This window comes from Diplotaxodon limnothrissa, linkage group LG17, assembly GCF_057381915.1.
Source record: "Diplotaxodon limnothrissa isolate DT_005_m linkage group LG17, D_limnothrissa_male_GT1.1, whole genome shotgun sequence".
In the NCBI taxonomy this organism is placed as follows: domain Eukaryota; kingdom Metazoa; phylum Chordata; class Actinopteri; order Cichliformes; family Cichlidae; genus Diplotaxodon; species Diplotaxodon limnothrissa.
In genome coordinates, this window is record NC_140612.1 from 4,911,023 (window position 1) to 4,937,546 (window position 26,524).

Consider the following 26,524-nt stretch of genomic DNA (forward strand, 5'->3'; position numbering starts at 1 on the left):
ACCATGTTTTCTGTGCCTCATCCATACTCGCAGCAACCAGTGAAGACTGTGGTGTACACAACTCCAGAAAAATAAATAGCAATTGTACATTGAATTTAGATCCTTTTGTAATTGCAAAAATCAAGAAAAAGTTATTTTACTCTGATGCCAGCACAAACTTTTCACAGAAATCGAACCAACAATCTATTTCAACCTAAACCTCTTCACACTTTCCCATCACAATTTCTGCTCATTTTTTTTGCTTCTCTGCTGATTTCTCCATGGTTACAGCAGCATGATGGGGTGTTTCCCTTCTTCCGTGTGTGTGTGTGTGTGCGTGTTTGTGTGTGTTTGTCAGTGTGTAGCTGTCTGTTTGTTATCCTAATATGCCGTGCCTAGTGGAAACACGACTAATTTTGTGTGCGTGGTTGCAGGTTAATCATCTTTTGCACAGTAAACAGAGGTAATCCCCCCTGGCCTAACTCAGGCATATACACACAGAGGCGCACACAGCAGGTGTGCAGGTAAACATCTAACACCTATTAAAGAGCGTATGATCGCAGCGGCAGCAGGTATGAATCACAGACCTGAGACGTGACTCATACTCATGCTCATACAAGTACTGGTTGAAAAGGGGTAATGTGTGTGTGAGCGTGTGTGTGTGTGTGCCCTGTCAAGGATAATGAACGGCTGACAGGAAAAGCCTGAGTGTAATGGCAGAGCAGATCCGGAGCGCATTCAGAAAAACCCTCTTTTTGCATTAAATGCCTGGTGTGGCAGTTAGTTGTTCTCATTCATGGATTTCTCCTGCATGTATCTCCTGTTACTGCTGCACATAGACTGGGTAAATAACGGGATTGTGTCATTCAGACACAGGCCTCTTCGACATTAACGCTTCCTCACGCCTTCATGCCGACATCCCCGCAACGGTGATGTGAGAGCCACGTTTGCCACACGTGCAAAAGACTCAACATTTGATCGTTAATTAATTAATTTTTCTCTGGCAATGTCACAAACAGCAAGGTTTGCGTGCTTGTGTCTTTGTGTTTGCTGCAGTGTGAGTTTCAAAGCATTGTGCCCTACCCCTAGCACATAGACACTAAGAAATTGATCTCTCTTCTGCAAAAAGCACGGCGCGCATCAGAGGCAAATATAGGAATCTTACAGCAGATTATAAAACAGAGTTAGTAAGATAGTGAGACAGGTGACCAGATTGCTCATTCAGATGTTAAAAGACACCTTCAGATGTGAGATCTGTACATATTTTAAAATATATCAATATATTTTTAAAAACAAGATTAAAACAAAATTAAGTAGATAATTGCATCTGTGCTTTTTGTCCAGATCAGCACGGGCTTGGAGAAGGCATTTGACTACATCCCTCGCAGGATCTTGTTCAGCAGGAGTATGGGGTACGTGGCTCATTGCTATGGGCTATGTGGTCCAGTGAGAGCTTGGTTCATATTGATGGATACCCTCCCCTGTGGGTGGTGGACTCTACTGGTGCTTGTTATTGATTCTGTTCATGTTCACAACTTTCAATGGGCAGAATTTCTAGATATAGCCAAGTGTGGTCTCAGGATCTCATCTTTGCTGTTTGTAGATGATGTGATTCTGTTCGCTTCATCAGACATACAGCTCGTACTGTGGCTGCTCGCCAAAGTGTGTGAAGCAGAGAGAATGAGAATTGGCACCTTAAAGTCCGAGACCATAGTTCTCAGCTGGAAAAGGGTGGCGTGCCAACTCTATGGCAGCAATAAGCTGCTGTCACAAGTGGAAGACTTTAGGTAGCTCAGTGTCTTTTTCATGAATTAGGGGAGACTGAAATGTGAGACACGAATATGACAGATGGATTGGTGTGTCGTCTGTGATGCATATGCAAAGCTGTTCATTTACCGGTTGATCTACACTAAGAAGTCTGGTGGAACGTGACGACTTCACTTCTTGTTGACAAGAGCTGTCTGATGGCAGGTAAAATGGTGCATGTGGTTTTCTCTGGAAAAAATCAGAGGTGGGACTCAAAGAAGCTGCTGTGAATGACATATTTTGCCTAAGCTCACCCAGAACACAGAAGTGTTTCAGCATGCGCTGAGGTGCTTGCAAGAAAAGTTGTGCTACTGAAGATAAGTATTTGACGAAACAAGATGATGCTTTTGTTAGCGCTTGGGGTCAGATTTACAGTTCTTTCCACCGTCTGCTGCCACCAAAATCTCTGAAACTTGCCATAACCTGATCCAGCAGATTTCCCTCCAAAGCTAAATTGGTGTCTCTGCCCTGCACAAGACTGCTTGAGACAGAATCTGCTCACTGATGCTCTCTAACATGCACTGAAATTACGCTCATTTGTCTAAATGGATGTCTGCTCTCTCCCTCGTGGATCCAATTTGCATTTTCTCTAATGTTAACAGTGAAACCAAATTACCAAAGTTATTGCATTTAATGGCATAATAATTGCTGCAGCACTTTGATTTTTCTGTGTAACTGTAAGATCACTTGTTTGTCTGTAGGGTGAAACAGACGAAGACTTCTCTTTCTTGATCATTTGAAATGATAACTTTGGTGTCTCTGTGATGTAGTGCTTAAAAACATTCACCTTTAATGTGTAAGATCTGTGATTTGAGACCAGGCGGTGAAACAAAGCCAGCCGAAGGCGGTCACAAACCAGCATGCTCTTAGTTTTGGTGTCAAGCCCAGACGAGGAGGGTTGCTTTAGGAAGGGGATCCGTTATAAAATCTGTATTAAATCAACATGTGGATCCATCTTCTGTAGCAACCCCTTAGGGAAATAAGTGAGCAGCTGAAAGAACCATGTCATTTGAAATGATTATTTTAACAGTTTGCAATGGGAAGCACACATTTCTTTTTGAGCTTTTCCTCATTTTCTGACATATACTGTTGTAGTGAATGCTCAGTAAGTTTTAAACACTGAGGTCAGTGCATGTATAACTAATTCCCATAAATGGTAAATGGATTGGTTTTTATATAGTGCTTTTTACTCTAATAATAAATGGACTGGTTCTTATAAAGCACTTCTATACTCTAACAAGCTGCAATGAGTCTGAATAAGTCTTCAATGAACAGAGCTCGAAGGGCCACGGCTGCCAACTGGTTGTATTCTGGGTATATTCCTATAGATCTATTATTAATACTAGTCTTTTGTCTGGTCAAGTACCTAAGGAGTTTAAGCATGCAGTCATACATTTACTTAAGAAACCAGGCTTAGACAGTTCAGTCATATCAAATTTTAGACCCATCTCTAAGCTTCCCTTTCTTAGTAAGATTCTGGAAAGGAATGTTTATACTCAGTTGATGGACTATTTGAATGACTCTCAATTGTCAGAAATCTTTCAGTCCGGCTATAAGCCATTTCACGGTACGGAGACAGCCCTCGTAAAAGTTATGAATGACATTCTGATAGCGACAGACTGTGGTAAATATGCAGTGCTGGTCCTGTTGGACATGACCGCTGCATTCGAAACAGTGGATCACGATTTGCTGATCTCCCGCTTACAGCACTGTGTGGGAATTTCTGGTTCGGCACTTTTGTGGTTAAAGTCCTATCTTTCAAATAGGACCTTTTGTGTTAAGTTGGGGTGGGCTTCATCCTCTGTGGCCCCTCTGCTTTGGGGTGTGCCACAGGGACCTATTCTTGGGCCATTATTGGTCTAAGGAGCTTGGAAAGAAAAGCATCTGGATTTCTTTGAGTTGCTTGAAGACGTTTCACCTCTCATCCGAGAAGCTTCTTCAGTTCTAAGGGTCAAATGGTGGAGAGTCACTGAGAGACCCCAGATTTAAACCCAGTGGGAGTTTCCCCCCAAAGAGGGACAAAGGACCCCCTGATGATCCTCTACCTAATCACATGAGCCAAGGTGTGAAAGCGGGTGTGGGTCACAATCAGCCAGGGTTTCGGGTGAGCTCCTTGTGAAACCTGGCCCTACCCTATCATGTGATTTCCTGAGGTCAGATGGCCCAGGACGTGTGTGGGCGTTAAGGCGTCTGGGAAGGGATCTCAAAACTGGATTATAGATGGCAGACAGTTGGTGTCGTAAACCACCACCTCTGTTCAAAGATGGTCACTCACAGTGGACGTAAATGGCTTCTTTCACTCCTCTTTCAAACCATCTGTCCTCTCTGTCCAAAATGTGAACGTTGGCATCCTCGAAAGAGTGACCTTTATCCTTTAAAATCTCCTGAGTTTCTCTGATACACCGGCTACATAGGGGATGACTGAGAACCTTCACAGACATCTTGGGCCATTATTGTTTTCACTGTACCTTTTGCCTCTTGGCGCGATTTTCCGAAAACATAAAGTGTCATTCCATCTATATGCAGATGACTGCCAGCTTTATTTACCTTTTAGTCATTCTGATAGTCTCCCAAGTCAACCTCTGCTTGACTGCCTTAGTGATGTTAAAGCATGGATGGCAAAAAACTTTTTAAATTTTAATGATCGGAAGACAGAAGTGATCTTATTTGGCCCAAATCGTTTTTCTCATGCTCCAGATGTTGATCTTGCAGCTTTGACTTCCCAACTAAAGAGTTCGATCGCAAACATACAGCTGGTCATCTTCACCTACCTTTGATGACCACATAAACGGGGGGGTAAAATCAGCATTCTATCACCTCAGACGTTTAACGAAGGTTAAGCCCTTTCTTTTCAAGAGTGACTTGGAAAGTGTTATTCGTGCCTTTATTACTTCACGTTTAGATTATTGCAATTCTCTTTTAATAGGGTTGCTGCGGCACGATTTTTAACTGCGGCATGATTTTTAACTGGCAGAAGGAAATTTGACCACATCACTCCGATTTTGGCCTCTCTACACTGGCTTCCAATTGAATTTAGGATCCGTTTTAAAGTCCTTTTATTGGTTTTTAAATCTCTAAATGGTCTGGCACCTGTTTATTTGTCTGACTTGTTGAAGCCCCATGTCCTCATTCATTCCCTTCAGTCAGCTGAGCATTTGTTGCTTTCAGTCCCAAAGTCACGACTGAAACTTAGAGGAGACCGAGCGTTCTCTGTTGCAGCGCCGATGCTTTGGAATAACCTTCCTCTCCATATTAGACAGGCTTCATCAGTGCCAGTTTTTAAGTCCTTATTAAAAACCTATTTTTATTCCCTGGCTTTTAACTCTGTGGGTAACTTCCCTTTCTTAAATTTTATTGCTATGTCTGGTTTCTGCTATCTATTATTATATTTATATTTGTATTGTACAGCACTTTGGTCTACCAGGTGTGTTTTTAAAGTGCTATATAAATAAATGATGATGATGATGACAGAACAGGAAGGCTGCTGAGCGAAAGGTAATAGTAAAATGAAAATTTCTGTCCATGCAGACACATACACATATGTTTTTCAACAATTTATTTTAATTAATTGCTGTCATATCAGAAACAGACTGGATGCAATTGGCAACTTGACCCCACTCAATTGCAGACCGACTTTGCCTTATGTCAACATTTATGGCGTCTTTTAGTGACGGGTTGGTAGAAATAACTTACTACCGCAATACTAAGTATAATGCAAAATTCACAATAATATCACTTTGTGAGTGAAGTATTGTGATAATATTGTATCAGTGATTGAAAACGTCATTATCACGTCATTTTGTGTGTATTTGTATAACTGGCATGGGGAAAAAATATAAAAATACTGAAACCTTATTTTGGGGCAAAGTCAACAAAGATTTCAAGTGATTTTAAACCGATTTGATGACTTCAAAATAACTGCTCAAGTATCTGGGCAGAGACAATGTTCCTGCTGATTGCAGAGACTTGCTACTTAAATGACTTTGCTGTCCATTCAGACCTTTAAGCAAAATTCTAAATTCTGTTACTTAAGCACAAAAGTGTTTGTTCGGCTCTTGTGTGACATTGTAAAGTTGAATCTAACATGTACTTTAAACACCAACAAGAAACGCCGTATAACAAACAGTGTTCTTAGCCTAACTCTTGACGTTAATGTTTTGCAGATGCTACACTGACAGAATTTTCAGTCCTGATTATTGTTTGTATTAGGGTAGGCAGGCTGTGGATCGTGACCTGGGGGGGGGGGCTTGGTGGGGTATGATGCATCAGAGATGCACAGTTGCCCCGGTAACCAGGAATTAGTAGACTTATGTTTGTGTTCTCGTGTCACAGCACTCACTTCCTCAGCACGGCAATCTCATTCTCGATGCTGCTCTCCTTCCCCTTCAGAGCCTTCTTAGGGATGCATTTCACTGCAAACATACGGCTGGTCAGCTTCTCCTGGGCCAAGACCACCTCTGAAAACGCCCCTCTGTGAACACATGCAAACTCATGTGAGTCACGAGCAGACTTGTACATTTAAATATATATAAAAGACTGAAAAAAAGGTCAATAATTTCAGTGTCAGACAAAATGTATCTGAATATTTCTTATGTATCTCTTACAAAGACAAGCATGAAAAAACATAGATTACGTATTTGAGTACAAAGTTTTAATGTTTATCAAAAATATACTCCAGTTAGCACTTCCGCTTGAAATCAATTTTGGAATCTTCTGTCTGCTTTATTTTATATAATAATGAGCAAACTGTGTGTCCATCCAATAAAAACAGTACTTTACAAAAAAGCAAAAAGATTTAAAAATAAGTGAATTCAGCTAGTTTTCCTTTAAGATTCCATGTGCAGCAGGTAAAGTCTGATATTAACAGGCGGAAAATTACAATGAGATTGGATCTGCCAAGTGTAACGTGAGAGCACTGGCATTTTATTTTTTTTATTAGCTCAGAGCGAACGAAAAATAATTTAAAAGTTTTGTGTCTCATTTTATACACACAGACGATCCTCAGTAATAGTCATGAAACTGGAATTAGCCAATTGGAGGATTCAATCCAGATCCATCTTCCAGTCCTTGAACGAGCGTGTGTGTGTGTGTGTAAGTGGGCATTTGTGCATGTGTGCGTGCGTCACGAAGACGAGCAGCGTGATGAATGAAGATGAGCTTATTGCGAGTTAATCTGCCTGAACCGGGTGTTGACTCCTGAGTCGATCTGCCCTCAGCTTCACCGGCGCATTAGAGTAAACAAGGGGAGAAGAGATAAGAATGCATGTCTTTATCTCATCTCTAACCTCCTCCTCTTACTGTCCAACATTCTGACTACCTGCAGCTGACACAAATCCGAACTTTATGAAGTCTTCTAAAAGCGCAGCTGTATTGAATTTAGGAGGATAAGCTCTCTTAAGGCACTTTATGATCCGTGCTATTTATCTGAACTTTTAATTCCACATCCTCATGTGCAAGATCCCTAGTCACAACTTCTTTTACCCTTCCGAAATCGAATCCTTAGCAAAACTTTGCATCCAAGGCCCTAAATTTATATAACATTGGCTTGTTGGCGACGTTCCATCTAATGCTTTCATGCTGCCCAAACAAATCGTGTGCCAAGTAAGATGAAGCCTCGGAAACCCTGCAAGGCCCCTCAAAGCCCCTCCTTGATGAAAAAAAGGACCCTGTGTAGCCTTTCGCGCCCTTGACAAAGTATCAAAAGAAGCTGTTATTGAGCTATTTTGCTGCAGTTTACAACATGACTTCATTACTTATTCCTAACTACTAATTAGCCCTGACACTGAGGAAGGAGCACTCATGACAAAGTAATGAAAGAGTAGATTGCAATGTGTATTTTTCTCAAACTTGGACAGGTGAGCAATCACAGTTTTACAGTTTACCTTCAAGAAACCCTATCGAGTAATATATCATATATCATTTGCCCTACCCAGGGAGTTGCAATCTGACTGATCTCGTTCTGTTTGTAAATATGATCAGAGATGGGCAGTAATGCGTTACAAGTAATGCTTTACTGTAATCTGATTACTTTTTCAAGTAATGAGTAAAGTAAGAGATTACTACTGCAAAACAAGTAATTAGATTACTGTTACTTTCCCGTAAGCATGCTGCGCTACTAAACCGTGATTTTGTTTGTGAGAGTGTCTCATGACACTGACGTACGAGTGTGCGACGTCCGTGGCAGCAACAAAGGTGTGTTGATCAACAATGGCTAATATGGAGTGTGGGACAGAGTATGGCCATGCAGCGATAAAAGCTGGGAAGTACTGACATTACTTTGAGTTTGATTCCTTAAAAAGTGACAAAAACATTAGCGTCCACTGTACACTGAAACTTCTTTCTACAGCGAAAAATTAAACTCCAAATCTGAGCAAGTGTCACGACGTGTGGAATTCAATAAAGGACCCATTCTAAACTAAATATGTAAACGGCTGAATTAATGAACAAAATATTTACACAAATTTGCTGATGTTAAAGGGCTTTTAAGTTTACATGGATCAAAACTCAGCGCTTTCAAGAGGCTTTTCACAATAAAAGCATTTTTTCTTCATCTTTACAATGGCTAAAAAATTACTTCCACCTTGGGTTTGTTTTCATACCGTCAAACACCACATTAAACCGTTATTACAGCATCCCCGTTTTTTAATCCATATGTATTTTGCTGAGTATTTCTGGGTTTTAAGCATCACTGAGAGTGCAAGAGGATGTTGTGAACGGGCTTCCTTCTGCATCAATATGTTTGTGGCAACATACAGAAATCCCTTGGGCTCCCCGAAGCGCATTCAACAAGCTGTCCATCAGCCACAAACTTGAGTGCAGAGAAAAACGGTTTGTCACCATCTTTCCTGCAGTCGCTGGGGCTTGGTGTTTTTTCTCATGCCTCTCAGTGGGAATCATGTTTCTTCTCACTTGTACTTCCTCCTCCTCTCTCTCCCTTATCTCATCCTTTCTGTCTGTCATCTCATGCTTCGAACATATTTTACTGCAACAACTGATCAAAGTGATAAAAAATGATGATCTGTCTGACTACCGATTCTCAGTTGACTATGTGAACAAAAGAGAGACCTGCTTGCACTGATAATGGCGATTGTGGGTTTCGGTGACGTCAAAGCCAGACAAAAACAAGCAGGCCGTGATGTTTGTATTGTTGCTTCATTCAGTCAGAAGTGCTTAGAGCCTTTCATCCACAACCCTCAAAGAGAGCTATACATGAATGAACATCCAGTGCAGCATAAAACCACAAAGAGACACGTATATATACACTGTTAAGGCCACTCTCACGCACTGCCAGGCTTGTTTGAGTAAGAGCATTAACCTGCACTTAACATTCCTTTGTTATAATCCCATAATAATGGCTAATATCAAAATCACAAATAAACAAGAGCGCATTAGCCGCATCAAAACTATAGGTTGTAAAATGATACGGGACTTTCAGCTAAACAAGCCAGGTGCTCCCATTCTATGATAATTGTTGGCTTTAATTTTCTCTCACACTGATAATCTTTCTAATGCTGCCAACCATTAAAGCTTGTGTATTCAACATTTTTATAGTAACAATGAATCAGAGGATTGTGTCATTAAGGGGCCACTTATATGTCATGGAAACAGAGATCTACCACCCAAAACTGCTCTTTTCTCATTGTTTTAGTTTTGTAGTCTACAGTTCTATAACTTTATTTATGTATTTATTACATTAAACACTGAAATGATCATGAAATAAAATTATTAAAATTAAAAATAAACCTTATCACAACCCGGCCATATTTCTTGAGAATGCAAACCATTTGATACATTTGAGTAAGGATCCCGTTTTATATAGTAGTAAATCATCCAGCATGGTTGTTTAGCTAGCTAACAACTCCTACTCTGTGATCCAAATCTGGTCATGTCTTGGTTGAAGAAACAAGACTCCTAAATTTAAGGTTTTAAAATGGTAGTTCATGAACAATGGGTAACACTGTGGCCTTCTTTCATATACAGACTATGTCATTTTATTATCACTCCATGGCAAATTTGTTCTCTAAATCAAACTTTTCTAGCTAAGCCAGAAAAGCCGAATCTTTATTCCTACTATGCCTCTCACTTTCTAGATCAACCAAACTGATAAGCCATCAATGCTTTCATGGCAACCGATAACCTACTACACTAACGTGAACAGTTGAATGATCACATTTTGTTTTTACAGGCAGAAACACATGTGCATGCTGTATTTGTTCTTGATGATTATTTTGCAAAATCAAAATTAAGCTGAACTGCAGGAGAAAGGTCAGAAGAGAGAGCTGAAAATGTGACTGGAGGCAGAATGGACCTCATCACTGTAGTTCCATGCAGTTCCACACACACCACTACCAACAACAGCAGGAAATCAGCATGGTCCACTTCACATTTCGTCAACTCTAAATTCATTCACACACTAAGGGATATGTGGGGTTCATTGACTGGAGGAAGGGGAACCTGTCTAACATCTGGCAGCTGAGCTCACACGATGGGCTGTGTTTGTACATCTGTTTATCCCAGGGCTTGACTAGCAGGTAGTCCCCAGTTTGCTGTTACCTGCGGCAACAATAATTGCATTTCCTCCTGCAGGAACTTGTGTAATTGTGTCAGTCGAGCTCCCCTGCTTCCTTCAGTGCACTGAGCGGGAAATGTATTGGCAGCAATGGTGTGTGCATGGGTATGTTTCTCCACTAGATCACATATCCAACAGGGAAACAGTCTGTCTCACGTGCACACATGTGCACCTCAACCCACACACACAGAGTGTATGATAGATGTGTGCGTGTGTGTGTGTGTGTGTGGGGGGCTGCTAGGACAAGCTGACAAGGTGAAAGAGTGTCTCATTTAAACTGACAGGAGCCATCAGTGTTTGTCAATGTCAGGCTGAAAATACACTGATCTAAAGTTGTTCAGTCATCACATTCATCCATGTTTTGCTAAAAGCACCTAGTAAAACTGCTATAAACAGATCTCAGATTTCCACTGGTGTCTTTCTTTTTGGTGTTGGGGACACTATTTCCAGGTCCCGCAGCGGGGTTGGAAAATTTCGATGGTTTCAAATGTCTGAAACGGCACTGGCAAACATTAGGTGTGGGTTTCAGTCTCTTTAAGGCTGTTCTCTCAGCTATTATGAAAACAATAATGCACAGAGAAAGAAAACTATTATTACAAGAGAAACCTGATCAGATTCCAATGAACCAGCAACACCAGGTTGGGGTTTGAGTGAAACAGAGAATGTGCTGACAATGGTGATGCTCATCATTGTAGCTGCTTTGCAGGTATAATGTTCAGCATGTTCAGAAGAATGGTTGGCTCATTATAGCTTGTGAACCAATTGGATGTCCTAGATTGTGTTTCCAATGTTTTGTTGAGGAAATCCTTCCACGTCCACTGCAAAAGTTTGCTGTACTGGTGTGTTTATGGGTGTAATGCCATATTGGTCACTTATAGACACAGAAAGTCAGTCTGGGAAGGTGAGCTGACCCAGCTCCACTGAAAACGTATGACATTTACACAGATAGGGAGGGGACAGTGAAACAAATGGATGACATGATCAAAGCAAAAGGCTAAGTTAACCAAATTCTTTTCAGTTACCCTGTAGAGTCACTACAGGTCACAGAGGGACTGGAGGTTGTTTTTGCTAACTTCAGTCATTTAACATTTCCCATGTTCTAACTAACTGTCTGCTCTTTACTCAGAAGGTATAAAAATGGGTGTAGCTACCGAGTTTGAAAAGCAAATCCAATGTGCAAATTCCTTGGACCTGCATTCTTTCTAATCACCAGTAGGGGGTGACTTTTGTGGCTCCAAAAAGACATAAAATGGCCCCCAGCTGCCCCACACTGATGAGTTTATGGTCTCAAGTTTCAAGACTTACTGAATACAACATGGTGTCCCTTTTGTAAATTGGCTAAAGTCGGGTGTGCAAATATTAGTCAGTGTTTGTGGGCTTTAAGTCGGATCTCATCCTTACTAGTCTGGTCAAGTATCAAAAAGTCAAAGCTCCAAAAACCGGACTTTGCAACCCAATGGGTTTTTGTCCCCCCAGCCAAAAAAAACTACAACACCAAATCCAAAAAAGTTGGGATGCTTTTTTATTTACATTTCACAAACCATTTTAACTTCTTGGAATTGTGGTTATAAACTCCGCATTTGATAAAATAAACACAGCTCAGCTTTTTTTGTGGTTTATTTGGCATGATTCTCAACAAGGTAAGGTACAGCAGACTTGCAACAACTCTGACAATCTAAAATGTCACTAATGATAATTAATGACAATGAATTCATTTGTGAAAACTGTCAACACATCCCTCGGAGATTAGGGGAAAACACAAACTTCTTCTCATGACAATATCTCCACTGCCTGCACTCATCTCAAGTCCTCATCGCTCCAAAGCTTCTCTTCCCTCATTATATTATTATACCAATGCTGTATCTCTGGAATACAATCTCAGTTTTACAGATTTTATTCTTCTTCTATCTGAAGTCGAAATGCTCCTGAATGTGAGCAGTCCTGTTTGTCAAAATGAAAACTACAGGCTCAATAAACATTTATCCAAGAAATTACAAGTGCAGTTGAATGAGAGGAAGTGTTACAACAAAAAGCAGCTGGGAAAGAAGCTGTAAGCTCTCATTCATACTCTCTTACTCTGTCTGTGTGTGTCTCTCTCTCTCTCGCACACACACACACACACACACACACACACACACACACACACACACACACAGAGCAGGATAATGTCAGCTATGGAGGTCGGTGCTTGCCCGATCAATAATTAGCAGTTTAATCAAAGCAGAAGTGGTTGCCTCTGAATTGACTAATACACACACACATAACAGAAGGCCTGATAATGACAGAGCATGGACAAGGACAATTATACGGCACGAAACTAACGTCATCACCGGCAGAGCACAAACGCATGCACCATTATTTGCATGTGGTTTGAATACAAAGTAATCTGCTTGAATTATGTCTCACTGTCTTGGTGGCCATTCAAAAAAGAAAAAAAAGAAAAAAAAAGATTACCACATAGAGGAAGCTCATGACATGCAAATGAGAAAAAGAAGGAAACCCAGAGTGGATAAAAAAGATTAGACAATAGGAGAAACTGGTCGATAAAATGTGGTTGGCACATAGGACGTCTGGACTGGTGGAGTTTGGGAAAGAAGCCATTTGTCTGTTCAGGGCAAATATTTCACCTGAAGTAAAATTCACTGCTGGCCAGCCGGCAAAGTCGCTTTGGCTCACTGGGATTCCACCTCATGATTTTGTCACTGTTTATGCAGGTTCAATGAACCAGGAGAAAGAGGATGGGGAAGGGGCAACAACAGGATGTGATCTCACTTTGGGTTTGACACAGTGACAGTTGGCTTTGTTTTGTCGTATTTCATTAATTTAGGCAGAAGTACTTCAATCCAAAGGAAGGGAAAGTTTGTATATCACTGTATTTTGGCTCACCACTCAAAGGGACTGGCAGGTCAATAAATCTAGCAGGCCTAGCTGGATACTTTGCCTATCCAAATGACTATAATGTCTTTTGTTTCAGAACTGCATTGATTAGCAATAAGGTATTACTTGTCTTTGAGCTTGAGCACAACTTGAGTGAAGACCCATTACGTGTTCATTTTGTGTAGTAAATTCTGACTAATATTCTAGGTGGAGTAGTGTAATGACTCACCATAGACTAAACTTATTGGCCCTTCAGCCCTAGGAGCAAACAACCATGCAAGCCTTAATGCAAATGCAAGTCTTCAGCATAAAATTTATTTAACAGCAAATATGTCTGCTGTGAAAGGTTTTGTTATGTGTGAAACTCTGACACAGTCAAACTATTCCGGAAGGTAGTAGAGACGTTCAGCGGGGTTAGCAGATATTTGGCGGATGTTCATTTTGGCAATGGTTGTAGCATCAAAAATAATCTCGTTCTGTTATTTTCTGTTGCTTCTTAGAATCTTGGCATTGCTTTTAGTTGCATTCACAGCTAGTTCAGATAGCATCTGCAGAGCTCAGACAAAAACATGCTGGCTGTGAATGCAGCCGGGGCAAAGTCTTTATCCGGAATCTGGAGAAATCACCTCAGAGATGAATTCGATGATGTGCCTAACAACACCCTAACAACATGTAACAACAAAGGCCCCAACTACTTGCTTTTTAAACAGCTGCTATATCTGCTACAGTAGCTTGAAAAGTTTAAAAGTAAAGTGTCTGTCAGCGTAAAGTGAGACACTTCCTTTGTATCGGCCTCATCCTCGACTGCTGGTGCCAGATGGATGTCCCAACCTGAGTTTGGTTATGCCAGAGGTTTCTTCCTCTTAAAAGGGAGTTTTTCCTTCCCACTGTCGCCAAGTGCTTGCTCATAGGGGACCACCTGATTGCTGGGCTTTTCTCTGTATTATTGTACAGTCTTTAACTTACACTTTACACCTCGAGTTGACTATTGTTGTGATTTGGTGCTATGAAAATCAAACAGAACTGAATTAAACTGTGGAATGTAGTTCTTTACTTGACAATTTCAGAACATCTTTCAGCTGCTTTTATCTTTCTTTTCTTCTTCACAGGGTTCTCAACAACAGATGCCTTTCCAGACATAACCCTCCAGTAAGTTATGTCTCCTTCTGATCAAGGGTTTGTCATGTTAAACTAATGTAACTGTCTATTTAATTAATTGGAAGCATCTTAGGTGGAAACTGTCATTAGAATATTATCCATAGCTTTAAGAACAGATTGAACTGTTTTTATGTTGTATACGTATATGTTGTAGCTCAGGAGGTAGAGCAGGTCACCTACTGATCGGAAGGTTGGTGGTTCGATCCCTGGCTCCTCCAGTCTGCATGCCAAGTATCCTTGGGCAAGAATCTAACCCCAAGTTGCTCTCCGATGCATCCATCAGATGCATCAGTGAATGTCTTTGAATGTAGTTAGAAAAGCACTCAGTTTAGAGTCAGTGCTTGTGAGAATGGGTGTGAATGTGGCATGTTGTATACAGCGCTTTGAGTACTCTAGGAGAGTAGAAACGTGCTATATAATAATCAGTACATTTACCATCTATGTCCCAATATGTTTTGAAATTTAACAGAAATTAATTCAACATTTAACTTTTTTCTATTAATAGTTTATGTGAACATTTAAAATTACTCTTTTTACAACAATATTGACAAAGGAATTACATCACAGATGATTATTCATTTATTTAGTTTTTTAATATTGCTGTTGTCCTCTGTTCAATTTGTCATTTACTGGTGATGGTGTACCTTCTGTCTCAGACTATCAGGTCTCAGCATGAATAATGGAATAAAAAGACCTCACGAAGCCTGAAGCAGTTTCAACCAGAAATTTCCCAAAAGACGTGGACACATTTTTTCTGCTTTGCTCCTCTGGCCTAACAGAAGCAATATTTTAATTTTTGATACAAAAGGGAAAAAAACTGGACATTAACAGCTACACAATATAACTTAGCTGATCAGTTATTTTATGTTTTAAATTCAAACGAGACAAAGAACTGTAACTTCAGCATTACAGTGTGCAAACATTTCATCATGCAATATCCCACCAAATTTATCAGAAGACCTTGTGTGGGGTTCTGACCCACAGGCAGAAGGCTGCTGATCTGAGTCACTATGGCAACGGGAGGTAGTGCATGATAGATGAGGATTTTATTATGACTGTTGTCTAAATGAAATGGAGCAGAAAAACAAGTCAGGTGAATACAACAGACCCCCTGTTTTTGCTTTTTCAGCAAAACTTCTCTAGCCTAGCTTGTCACCATATGTTAAAGACATAAACACTCGGAGTGAAAGAGAGCTGAGGAACCTCCTTCCATGTGTCTTCCTCCCTGTGTTTTGTGTGTGCGCGCTATATGGCTTTGTTGCAGAGCACGTAGGCTTAAATAGCACTGTTGCCACGGCAGCAATTAAGTGCCAATTATAGTCTGTATTCTCACTGTGGCTCTGACAGAAGAAGATGAAGACAAGAGACAGAGAGCGCACTGAAAGAAAATGCCTGTACAGTCTTCTGCGCAATTAAGACCAAAATCCATCCTTAGATACAAGAAGTTGCCCCGACAGGGTAAATCCAACCCACTGTCAATTTGGGTGTGAATAATTCACTCTACTCCACCACCAACAGATGGATCATGCATCCAACACTCTGTAGGACAAACATTAGGACAACATTCACAGGAACACATGAACCCTGTGAGGTTACTTCAGCTCTGCATCTATAGCAAGCAGCTAATGAAAACAGATCAGTTGTCATAGCACACCACTGCTTTGTGTTTTTCTGAGCCTCTGAGCCAGGATGGGTTGAGCAGATCTTCTCTAACCGTGTGGGGTGGAGTCTGGAGTCTTGCCACTCTCCGGCCAGTTTTGCTCTAGCCCGTTTTTCTCACTGGTTCAGCCGGTTTATGACATCATTGATATCTCCAGAGCAGGATTAACTGGAAGCCAAAATGGAGATTTCTGCTCCTGCTGAGTGGTAATTCGGCTCTCCTATGTTATTTGTATGAATCTCTGGGTCTTAAGAATGGAGCAAAGTGAAATACAAAATATTCATTGTGTTTCTCCATTTGCTGTGTAGTAGCCATGTCATGAGTGTGCCAAAAACAAACAAACAAGTCGTTTAAACTACCCTGTTTCAGAGCGCAGTGTAACAATGCTCAACACTAACTCACAACATTAGTAGATCCACACATTTTCTAATTGGCTAATTGTCGGTCCGCCTGTGGCTCTCATTGGACTGCTGGGAGTTTAACTGAGAAACTGCTGTTAAATGCCATAATACCAAATGAATCAGTCTACCCAGTCCAGCGTTACTCACCTGAATTCAATAATATTTAGCATAACACAACAAAACTCTCCATTTGGAAGAGGTCTACTTGGTGTGGTACATTTTAGTTTCGAAACCTAGCGGTACTTTAACTACAAAATGTGCAGCTGGTAAGGTTACCAGGCATAAAAAGCACTTATCTGAATCATCTTGCCCTCAGGAAATGTGCACGCTGCTGAGATCGACGCTTGCTTCAGATGAAGCTGAAGACTTGAGTGTTGGCCAACTTGGCAACTGTATTTAGTTTAAATATATGTCCCTGGGATGCTCTTTGTCTATACAGTTGTATCAAACTGCTAGCATGGCACAAACACAAGCGCTCAGCCAACAAATTAAATTGATGTTTGCTGATTTGGACAAAGGAATACGTGATGTGAAATGAAACTATCTGCTGCAAAACAATGAAGATTTCCACCAAACTACAGCAAAAACAATATCACTTTCCCTCATTGCATTCAGAAACATGTACATGAAACTGCTTTTTTACCCCTGGTTTCTGCTTAGAACCAGATGAGCTGCTGATATGTCTCTGCTTTCATGTTTCTTTCTTTTCATTTACACTTTGAACAAAACGGATCTAAAATGTGAAAGAGTATAATCTGACACAGTACGGGGCCAAGATTTTAATCAGATCCATGTCACCCCTTCTGACATGCAAGACTTTACAAGCCTGCACAGTGATCAAAGAAGATGAGTGTCACAGTCATCACCATGCAACATGCTGTCAGTGCTCACAGCGGTTCATCGGTTAATCTATTCTACATGTACTTTATAGTAACCCCCACCCCCCCAATATGAACAGAATAACATCCATGAATATTATTAACAAGCTGATTCTGTTAGTGTTTGATTATGACATCCATGATACAAAACTTAATTAAATGAATTTATTGAAGAGACCAACACAGTAGTATAAGATGTGTATGTGTGTAATTCAGTGGAAATGTGGAAGGACTGCACAGGAAAGAGACACAGACAAACAGTAATGAACAAGCGCTCTCTAACTCAGCTACTGAGGCATGGATTTGGATTTGGAGGCATGGAAACAGCCTGGACCACTACTGGGATGTCAGGACACTCCAATTATGTTTACATTAATCACCATGGAAACAGCTTTGAGACTCGTGCGCGAGGAAGTGTGCGGACTTTAGATAATCCAATAAGACATGTGGAAGTGGAATACCCTGTTTATGTTCGCTACAAGGAACAAGTTTACAAGTAGGTGAGAGGGACAGTCCTCCGTTCAGCTTCTGTTATGTTTTCATATCAACTTTATAATGCTGGGCGTAGTTGTGTGTCGGGTGTGTCGTGGTGTTAACGGTTGGATCCAAGGACTATCGGCAATTACCAGTATATTGTAAACATGTAAGACCATGGCTTTGGTTTTTATTGTTGCCTATAATGTGATCATTCCTAAAGATAACATTTCAGAATTACTTGATAGTCTTTGATAAAAACATGCAAATCAAAAATAAAATGCCCACAAAAGCGTCCATGTGGCAAATAAAAAAGGTACAAGGCTGACTGCAGTGACGGCAACACAAACACTGCTAGCAGAACAGCAGAGCCTCGCAGTCAGTGCATGCTGAGCGCGAGACATATGGAGGGACAGAGAGAGCGAGAGACAGAGAGAGAGGACATTGAAAAAATTGCAATGCCAGAAAGGGCTAAAGATAAAAAATGGGCATTTTTTTATTTATTGATTTATGTAAAAGGGACAGTTTGACATCAATCCAGTACAATACAGCGTGTTGTATTATTGCCCACAATGCACAAACAAGACTGACAACATTTAATTACATAAAGCACAGCACACTATAAATACAAAACTACAAAGGATACTGTGTTCACATATATATAATCACACCTTAATGGTCATATTGGAGCATAAGTAATTCACACCAACATTTGTATCTGAGTGCATACTAATACAACCTTACATTTTATAAAAATGTCCCAACTTTAACCCAGTCCATAGACTGGGATATGAGTACAAAGACAAGACCTACATTTTAATGTTTTGTTTTTTTTATCAGCAAAAGACAATTGATTTTATATTGCTGTATAGGTGTCCAGCTTTAGAACATCATGTTTAAAACCTGGTAGAATAAACAGTTTTGATGCTCACTGCATCAGAGAAAAGGACATTTTCAGTTGTCCCTTTCGTGACAACCCCAAAAATTTCAATATGACTCATCACTGATTTAACTGTATTAAGGACTTGTTATGTTAAGTTATGTGAGATTAAGGGTGCGGCTGATTTGAGTGACAGGTGGCTACAGAAAACAGGGGCTGTAGCTGCCAGGCATTACCTCACCGAGGTATATGATGAATAATAAGACTGAGAAGCTATTTATGGACTCCCTGGTCCAGATATGTATTTTATTGTTTTATCACACAACCATAAGCTTGGTAATGTATCTAGCCTACCAGTTTCATTATCCACTTTTAACCATATAAAAGCAGTTTTCCTTGCAGCAATTAAAAATGAACCAAGCACCAACAACAAGAACATATTAAAATATGATATAAAACCATTTTAACTGTGCAGCCGATGTCTGCTTATGTCCACTAATTAAAGCAGGGTAAATGAGGTCATGATGAGGAGCGCTCCAGCTGGTATATATTCAGTACATGTACTATGTCTTCATGTTGGAAATGAAAATGTATTCCCCAGAGTCTCTGTCTTTCTCTCCTCTGTACCGCCTCCCTTTCTCAGATCTGCTGTTTTGTGTGTGCTTCTTCGTAATAGTGGGAGGATAGCACCACAATCAGTGAATACAACACTAAATCTTCTCAAATTGCTCCCTTAGCCCTACGTATACGCTACTTGCTAACCAAGTGCTAGCTGATAACTCCACCCTAAAAAAACACGTTCACTTCTGGCTCCAGCAAAACACCAAGAATGGGCAAACCACTGAGTGGCATCAACATGGTTAAATCTTTTCTATACAGACTATGCTTAAGGTTAGAGTTGATCTATTACACACTGTGAGGAAACGTCACTGTATAGGTGCTACCCTATTATTATATCTCATTTATCCTAAGCTGAAGTCACTCTTCCAGTCACAGTTCATTATGATTACATGATTTACCAAGTGTGTGGGTGGCTAGTGATATCCAACCATGTTCAGACAGGTGTACATCACGGCCTGACAATTCACTGAATGTACCTTGTTTGAGTTTAATAGAGGAGGATTAGTTCTTCCAGGAGTCTCTCTGTCACCGCCTAGACTTATGTTATCTAATCTAACTACGCTCTAAACGATTTCTTAATTAACGCAACAGTTCTAAACAAATGGACAGGTCTCTAATATGTGCACATATTGTACATTGTATCATGAAACAATGGAACCTCTGCAGACAACATTGTGGTATTTGGAAGTGTAAAAGTGAGCTTTACCTGAATAAAAAGCTTAAAAAGTGCATTTATAGTAAAGGAGACTATGAATGAAAATGTTATTACAAAAAGGAAACAATGCCTTCTCAGTGGCTGTCTAGTTTTATAGACATGTAACACAGTCATTAACAAGTCAGTCTTTGTCACCAATGGTTACCTACGTTTGTGTGATATTTAATGATGACATCACTATCAACAAGCCTACCGTAAATATTTAAAGGTGCTCCTTTTATGTCAGCAATAATAGGCAGCACAGTTGCCATTACTAACACGCACATGCTCATACTTGTTTTTATCAATCTGAATAAACTATGTATTCACTTCTTGAGCAGCTCTGCCGTATTATTTTACAAGCACACAAACTATACTGCCGTCACACCCAGACACAGTCACACGCTGCAGAACAGGTGTCAACATGATTGCGCTCCAGCATAATAGTTACTGTGTGAACTTTATTCTGGCTCTGTTCGACAGATTGTAAATCACTGCTAACTTCACAAACGCCCAAGTTACCCACACACACACGAGCACAACAAGAAGAGTGTAATCGGTAGCAGAGGGTTGCTTAGGGTGGCCTCCGGGTTGCAGTCAGTGGAATGAACTGTCACATCAGTGAAATGCATGAAATGCCGGCCCTTTATTAGGCCTGAAGTCTTCCCGGATGATGCAACCTAAAAATGATGTCAGCCCAGAATGATGCAGGGTCGATGAGTGAAGCAGGAGACATCTGTTTGGTTTTAAGGTGCTGCCAGGTTGAATCGGTTACCTTTGGTACCTTTCCAGTCTCTGTAATAAATGAAGCTAACAACGGCAGGCTGAGTGGTATTAATCCTCTCATTTAGCCTTAATTGGAGGATGTCGCTGACAAACAGACAGGAAACATGGGGGGAAGAGGGGAATGGCATTATGTCTATGTGAAAGCCGATTAGAAGCATGCTTAGTGTAGAGGACATGACCGAGAAATGGATGTTTTACAGCAGGGACGTAGCTTGCGTTACTTCCATTGCCAATTCACAATGGAAAAAAAAGAGTTTCCATAATGATTAAAAAAGGTCAGTGCAGAAACCAGATTTTAACCTAGTGCTTTAACCTATTTGTTAACAAAAATGGGCACCTTTAAGTGAATTTTCATGTACAATTCCTGCCCCAGGATTATGATACACTGAGCCAACGAGACTAAGTGGTGCTGTGTTAAGTAGTATAAAGTACAAATCTACTTAAGAAGATGTGGTAGTTGCTTTACTCCAAATTCAAATGCTGAATAAAGAATCTTTTTTTAATGCATATGCAAGCTAGACTGTGCATAGAAGAAAGAAAACATTTGTTTTTATAGGACAGCAGGTTTGCTGAGCACGATCCTGAGTTCTTCAATTATAATGATCATAATGTATGTATGTATATTTGTGTGTATATATACCCTATATTCTCAATTTGTAGGCCCAGTTCCACAACCAGCAGAGGTGTATTACAATTTTCCCAGTAAGTTAAATGCGTGTTTTGTAAGCTAATCAGTAAATCAGATTACTAGCTAGCAGGCAATACAGTGACTTAAAAATATAACAAACCATAATATTATCAGCTGAACACAAATGATGCTGTTTTAATAAATTAAAACGTATGTCGAATATTTTTAGCACCATCTCTTTTTATATCTTCAGCTTTACACTGAGAATTTTTATTCATTAACAGTAGGAGTTACAGAAAGATGGTTGATGGTATAAAGAACTGGAGTAAGTTAAGGTGTGTGGGTGTTTTTTTTAAATATAACAACATTTTTTTTACAATCCTTGCTTCCTGTTTTGGCGCACCTGTCAATTAAAGTGGCCACATCCTACAGCCCAGTATCCCAGCGGATGAGTTCCATAACTGTGAACATTCTTCTTAATCCAAGTTAGGGATTTTAACTGGAAGTCAAGTAGCCACTTTGAGAAGCTTTTGACATTTCTGCATTGGTTGTTCGTCCGGTGGGAAGAGTCAGGGAAGAGCTGTGGGAGAAGGGCGATCTCTTTTCAAATTCTGACTTACTGAAGCTTCAACTGCATGTTAACACACTGATTCATTCATACATATTTAAGCATCTGAACACTCCCCTTTGGTCTAGTTTACATCGAGATGCTGAGAATACAGATCTGCATTCACAGCACTCTAATGTGAGAGACAAACAGCATTTTCCCAGACTGATTGGGGTAATATCCAAACATTTTCTTTGATTAGTTTGAACTGCTGTGGGCATCACTTGCGATACTGTTTGCATCCCAGTGGGTTTTTAAAGCACGCATCGGTTTAAGAGGGCTGACTGCATTTAATGTACATGTAAGCCCAGGCCCAAAGTGGCTTTCAGATAAAGGACTCAAACCTATAAAGGCTTGTGCTTGCCTCAGCTGTTGCACAACATCTCTTTGGGGGCAGGGATTGTCACGGACCCGGTGCCGGGGACTCGGGGTTCGTGAACAGTGTGGACCTTTATTGTTATTAGTGTATTGGATGTATGTTTGCTGCACTGTGCTCTTGTGTTCCATGCTGGTGTGTGTGTGTGTGAGGCTGGAGGATGAAGGACAGCCACCTGCAGGCCTGATGGGTGTGGCCCTGCCAGCTGCTGGTCACGCCTAGCTTACCACACACCTGCTTCTGATCAGGATCGTCGGGGGAGCTACTTAACAGAGCGATGGAGCTTCCTCCGGCGCAGGATCGTTGAGTTAGACTCCATGAGGACAGCGGAACACAGGACTGCAAGACACACGGGGTGTGTGAAGGCACAGGGGCAGAGAGCACGGGATACCCACTGAGAGAGTCGAGGGAGCACTTTTGGAGATTTAATGTGTGGTGTACAATTACCTCACTGTAAATAAACCCACTGTTCATTCCATTAAGTCTGCGTTTTGGGTCCTTTCTCCTACATCCCCCACGGTCTGCCCTCCAGACCGTGACAGAACGATCCTGCCAGATGGACCCAGCGGACTTTTCGGAGAGGTTCAGGAGGGAGGTGACAGACAAAGTAAATCGTCTATGTGAACTGTGGCTGGAAGCGCACGCGGAGGGTTTACGTTGTGCTGTGGAGAAGCGGTTGCAGGAAACACTGACTTGTTTTCCCTGGGTGTTGGACAATCTTTTTCCGATTGTGGCGGATTTCCTGCTCAACACCCTTCACCTCCACTCTCCGATCCAGGCTGCCCCCCCACTCGGCCAGCCTGAGGTTCTTCAGCCTGATACGCCGGCCCCGACGTCTACCCGGAAACGGCGTTCGCGCCGCCGGCGTTCCTCACCGCAGCCGCCCTCCCGGACATCTCAAGAACCGGCTGTGGTGAGTAATAAGGACACTTTTTCATTTCTCACCTCATTCAGCAGTCTCCACGCCACTGGTGGCTTCACCATCTGCGGTTGTAGCGCCGTCATCATCCCATCCGCATGCAGTCACCCCTCGGCCATCTTCTTCACCGGCTCTACCTTCACCTTCCCCACCTGCGGACACCGCATCACCATCTTCGCCTCCGGATCATCCATCTGTGGCTGAAGCGCAGCCAGAGGTGCCCGCACGGCCAGCTGTTGAGCCCTGCGAGCCGGAGCAGGAGCCCGGAGAGCGGGAGGAGCTGCTCAGCGAAGCGGAGCAGGAGCTCAGGGAGCGGGAGGTGCCCGCACGGCCAGCCGTGCAGCCCTGCGAGCCGGAGCCCGGAGAGCGGGAGCAGCGGCTCGGCGAGCGGGAGGAGCTCAGCATGCCCGAGCAGGGGCTCAGCGAGCCGGAGGAGCTCAACATGCTCGAGCAGGAGCTCAGCGAGCCGGAGGAGCTCAGCATGCTCGAGCAGGAGCTCAGCGAGCCGGAGCTCAGCATGCTCGAGCAGGAGCTCAGCATGCTCGAGCAGGAGGAGCACAGCGAGCCGGAGGAGCTCAGCGTGTCGGAGGAGCTCAGCGAGCTAATGCCGGAGGAGCACTGTGAGCCGGAGGAGCTCAGCATGCCGAAGGAGCTCAGCATGCTCGAGCAGGAGCTCAGCATGCTCGAGCAGGAGGAGCACAGCGAGCCGGAGGAGCTCAGCATGCCGAAGGAGCTCAGCGAGCGAGGGGAGCCCGCGTCGCCAGCTGTGGAGCTCAGCGAGCCGGAGGAGCTCAGCGAGCCGGAGGAGCTCAGCGAGCGAGGGGAGCCCGCGTCGCCAGCTGTAGAGCTCAGCGAGCCGGAGGAGCTCGGCGAGCCGGAGGAGCACAGTGAGCCGGGGGAGCCCAGCGAGCTAATGCCGGAGGAGCACTGTGAGCCGGGGGAGCCCAGCGAGCTAATGCCGGAGGAGCACTGTGAGCTGGAGCAGCTCAGCGAGCCACCCACTGAGAAGCCCGCACCGCTGCTGGCGGACCTCAACGAGCCGGAGGGACCAGCGTTGCCAGCAGAGGAGCTCAGCGAGCCTGGTGAGCCCGCGCTGCCACCGGAGGAGCTCGGAGGTCCGGAGGGATCCGGAGGGATCCACGTCCAGCAGCCCGGCCGCCACGTCCAGCAGCCCGGCCGCCACGTCCTGCAGCCCGGCCGCCACGTCCTGCAGCCCGGCCGCCACGTCCTGCAGCCCGGCCGCCACATCGAGAATCATGGGTTGTGCTGAGGCGGGAGCTACAATGCCGCCGCCACCGGACCCGTGGCAGGCCGCCGGAGGAGCAACGCCGCCGCCACCGGACCCGTGGCAGGCCACCAGAACCGTTCCACCGCGGCTGCCAGACCCATGGCCGCCCGCCGGAGCTCCTGCGTTTCCATCAAGGGGTTAGAGGTAGGCCACCTGAACTTTTTTGCCGCCACTGCCTAACCCGCAGCGGGTCCCGCTTGTTTTGCCGTCCTACAGGTCGGCCGCCAGAACTGTGTTTGCTGCCACTGGACCGGGGGATTGAACTGTTGAACTGTGTTTTTCTTTTGTTGCTTTGTGGTGGCTGTTTAGCGGAGTGGTTTTGGGGCCCTCCGTCCTGGACCCCCCGCCACCCGCCCTGGGTTGGTTGTTCTGTGGTTTTGTTTTGGGTCGTCGGGAGTCGACCCTTTGAGGGGGGGTACTGTCACGGACCCGGTGCCGGGGACTCGGGGTTCGTGAACAGTGTGGACCTTTATTGTTATTAGTGTATTGGATGTATGTTTGCTGCACTGTGCTCTTGTGTTCCATGCTGGTGTGTGTGTGTGTGTGTGAGGCTGGAGGATGAAGGACAGCCACCTGCAGGCCTGATGGGTGTGGCCCTGCCAGCTGCTGGTCACGCCTAGCTTACCACACACCTGCTTCTGATCAGGATCGTCGGGGGAGCTACTTAACAGAGCGATGGAGCTTCCTCCGGCGCAGGATCGTTGAGTTAGACTCCATGAGGACAGCGGAACACAGGACTGCAAGACACACGGGGTGTGTGAAGGCACAGGGGCAGAGAGCACGGGATACCAGCACTTGGGAGAAGACACGTCACGGGAGTCGAGGGAGCACTTTTGGAGATTTAATGTGTGGTGTACAATTACCTCACTGTAAATAAACCCACTGTTCATTCCATTAAGTCTGCGTTTTGGGTCCTTTCTCCTACATCCCCCACGGTCTGCCCTCCAGACCGTGACAGGGATAGCTCAGTAGGTAAAGTGGTCACCCCATGATCGGAAGGTCGGCGGTTCGAATCCACTTAACGGCTACTCTGAGGTACCCCTGAGCAAGGTACCGTCCCTACACACTGCTCCCCGGGCGCCTGCTTAGTGGGCTGCCCACTGCTTCACTGAGTGAATGGGTCAAATGCAGAGAAAAACAAGTAATTTCCCCATGGGGATCAATAAAGTATCCATTATTATTATTATTATGTCTCTGTCTCTCGAAGTTTGAGACATTTTAACACTTCAAGATTCAACATTGTGTTCTGCTCAAGGACGACATGAATGCAACTGGCCCAAGTCGACCAAGATACACACACATATGCACACACACACATTTATCTGCGTACAGTAGTGGGACTGAAAATAGGTCTGCTATAATACAGAAAAAGCCTCCAAGGTGAAGATGACTGTGTGTGTGTACTGTATGTGTGTGTCACTGTAAAGTGTAACGCTTACCAAAACACAATGTGTATGTGAGTCATTTAATAATATTTAAATATGTGTGTGTGTGTGTGGGTATGCGTATTAGTTTTGGTATGTTTTATGTTTTCCACAGAAATTCCACAGGATTAAAATTTGGTGTGTGTGATATGCTGACATTTTGTTGGCACGGTGTGTTTTCAAGACCTGAGTCATGTATATCAGAGTGAGTCTGCCCCTTTTGTGTTTGTGCTTTTGTGTGTTATTTTCTTGTGTTGTGTGTGTGTGTGTGTGTGCACCTATGGTCTGCCCTAAATTACCTGTCCAGAAGATAGAGTGTGTTCTGGCCAGCAGCAAAGCTCCTGCGGTGCTGCTTCCATTAATGGCAGCGATCTTTTACAATCTGATGGGCAACGGCTAAGTGTTACCACAGCAACACTACTGCATGGCTGCCAAATATTATTTGGGTACATCTTGTTATGTTATAACGAATCTGAGCCATCTAATTGCTATATATAAA

The 26,524-nt window shown here is 43.0% G+C and overlaps 2 protein-coding genes across 2 annotated transcripts in view; one reads left to right on the forward strand and one right to left on the reverse strand.

Moving 5' to 3' along the window:
- Window positions 1-26,524, reverse strand: part of camk1da (calcium/calmodulin-dependent protein kinase 1Da) — a 76,896-nt gene that overhangs the window by 33,444 nt on the left and 16,928 nt on the right. Inside the window, exon 2 of the mRNA XM_085376709.1 lies at window positions 6,125-6,256. Coding sequence (XP_085232835.1) covers window positions 6,125-6,256 — 132 coding nt within the window. The remainder of the gene's footprint in view (window positions 1-6,124; window positions 6,257-26,524) is intronic.
- LOC146614516 (uncharacterized) lies at window positions 21,712-25,474 on the forward strand. Its single transcript, XM_085376563.1, has 6 exons — window positions 21,712-21,736; window positions 22,927-22,989; window positions 23,349-23,696; window positions 24,159-24,467; window positions 24,506-24,745; window positions 25,152-25,474. The coding sequence occupies exons 1-6, from the start codon at window positions 21,712-21,714 to the stop codon at window positions 25,184-25,186; spliced, it is 1,020 nt and encodes a 339-aa protein (XP_085232689.1). The 3' UTR covers window positions 25,187-25,474.

Coding starts and splice junctions, on each gene's coding strand:
- LOC146614516 (XM_085376563.1), top strand. CDS start 21,712: ATGGTTGATGGTATAAAGAACTGGA. Junction 21,737..22,926: donor TGATGGTATAAAGAACTGGA/GTAAGTTAAGGT, acceptor TCTGCCCTCCAG/ACCGTGACAGAACGATCCTG. Junction 22,990..23,348: donor CGGAGAGGTTCAGGAGGGAG/GTGACAGACAAA, acceptor CACCTCATTCAG/CAGTCTCCACGCCACTGGTG.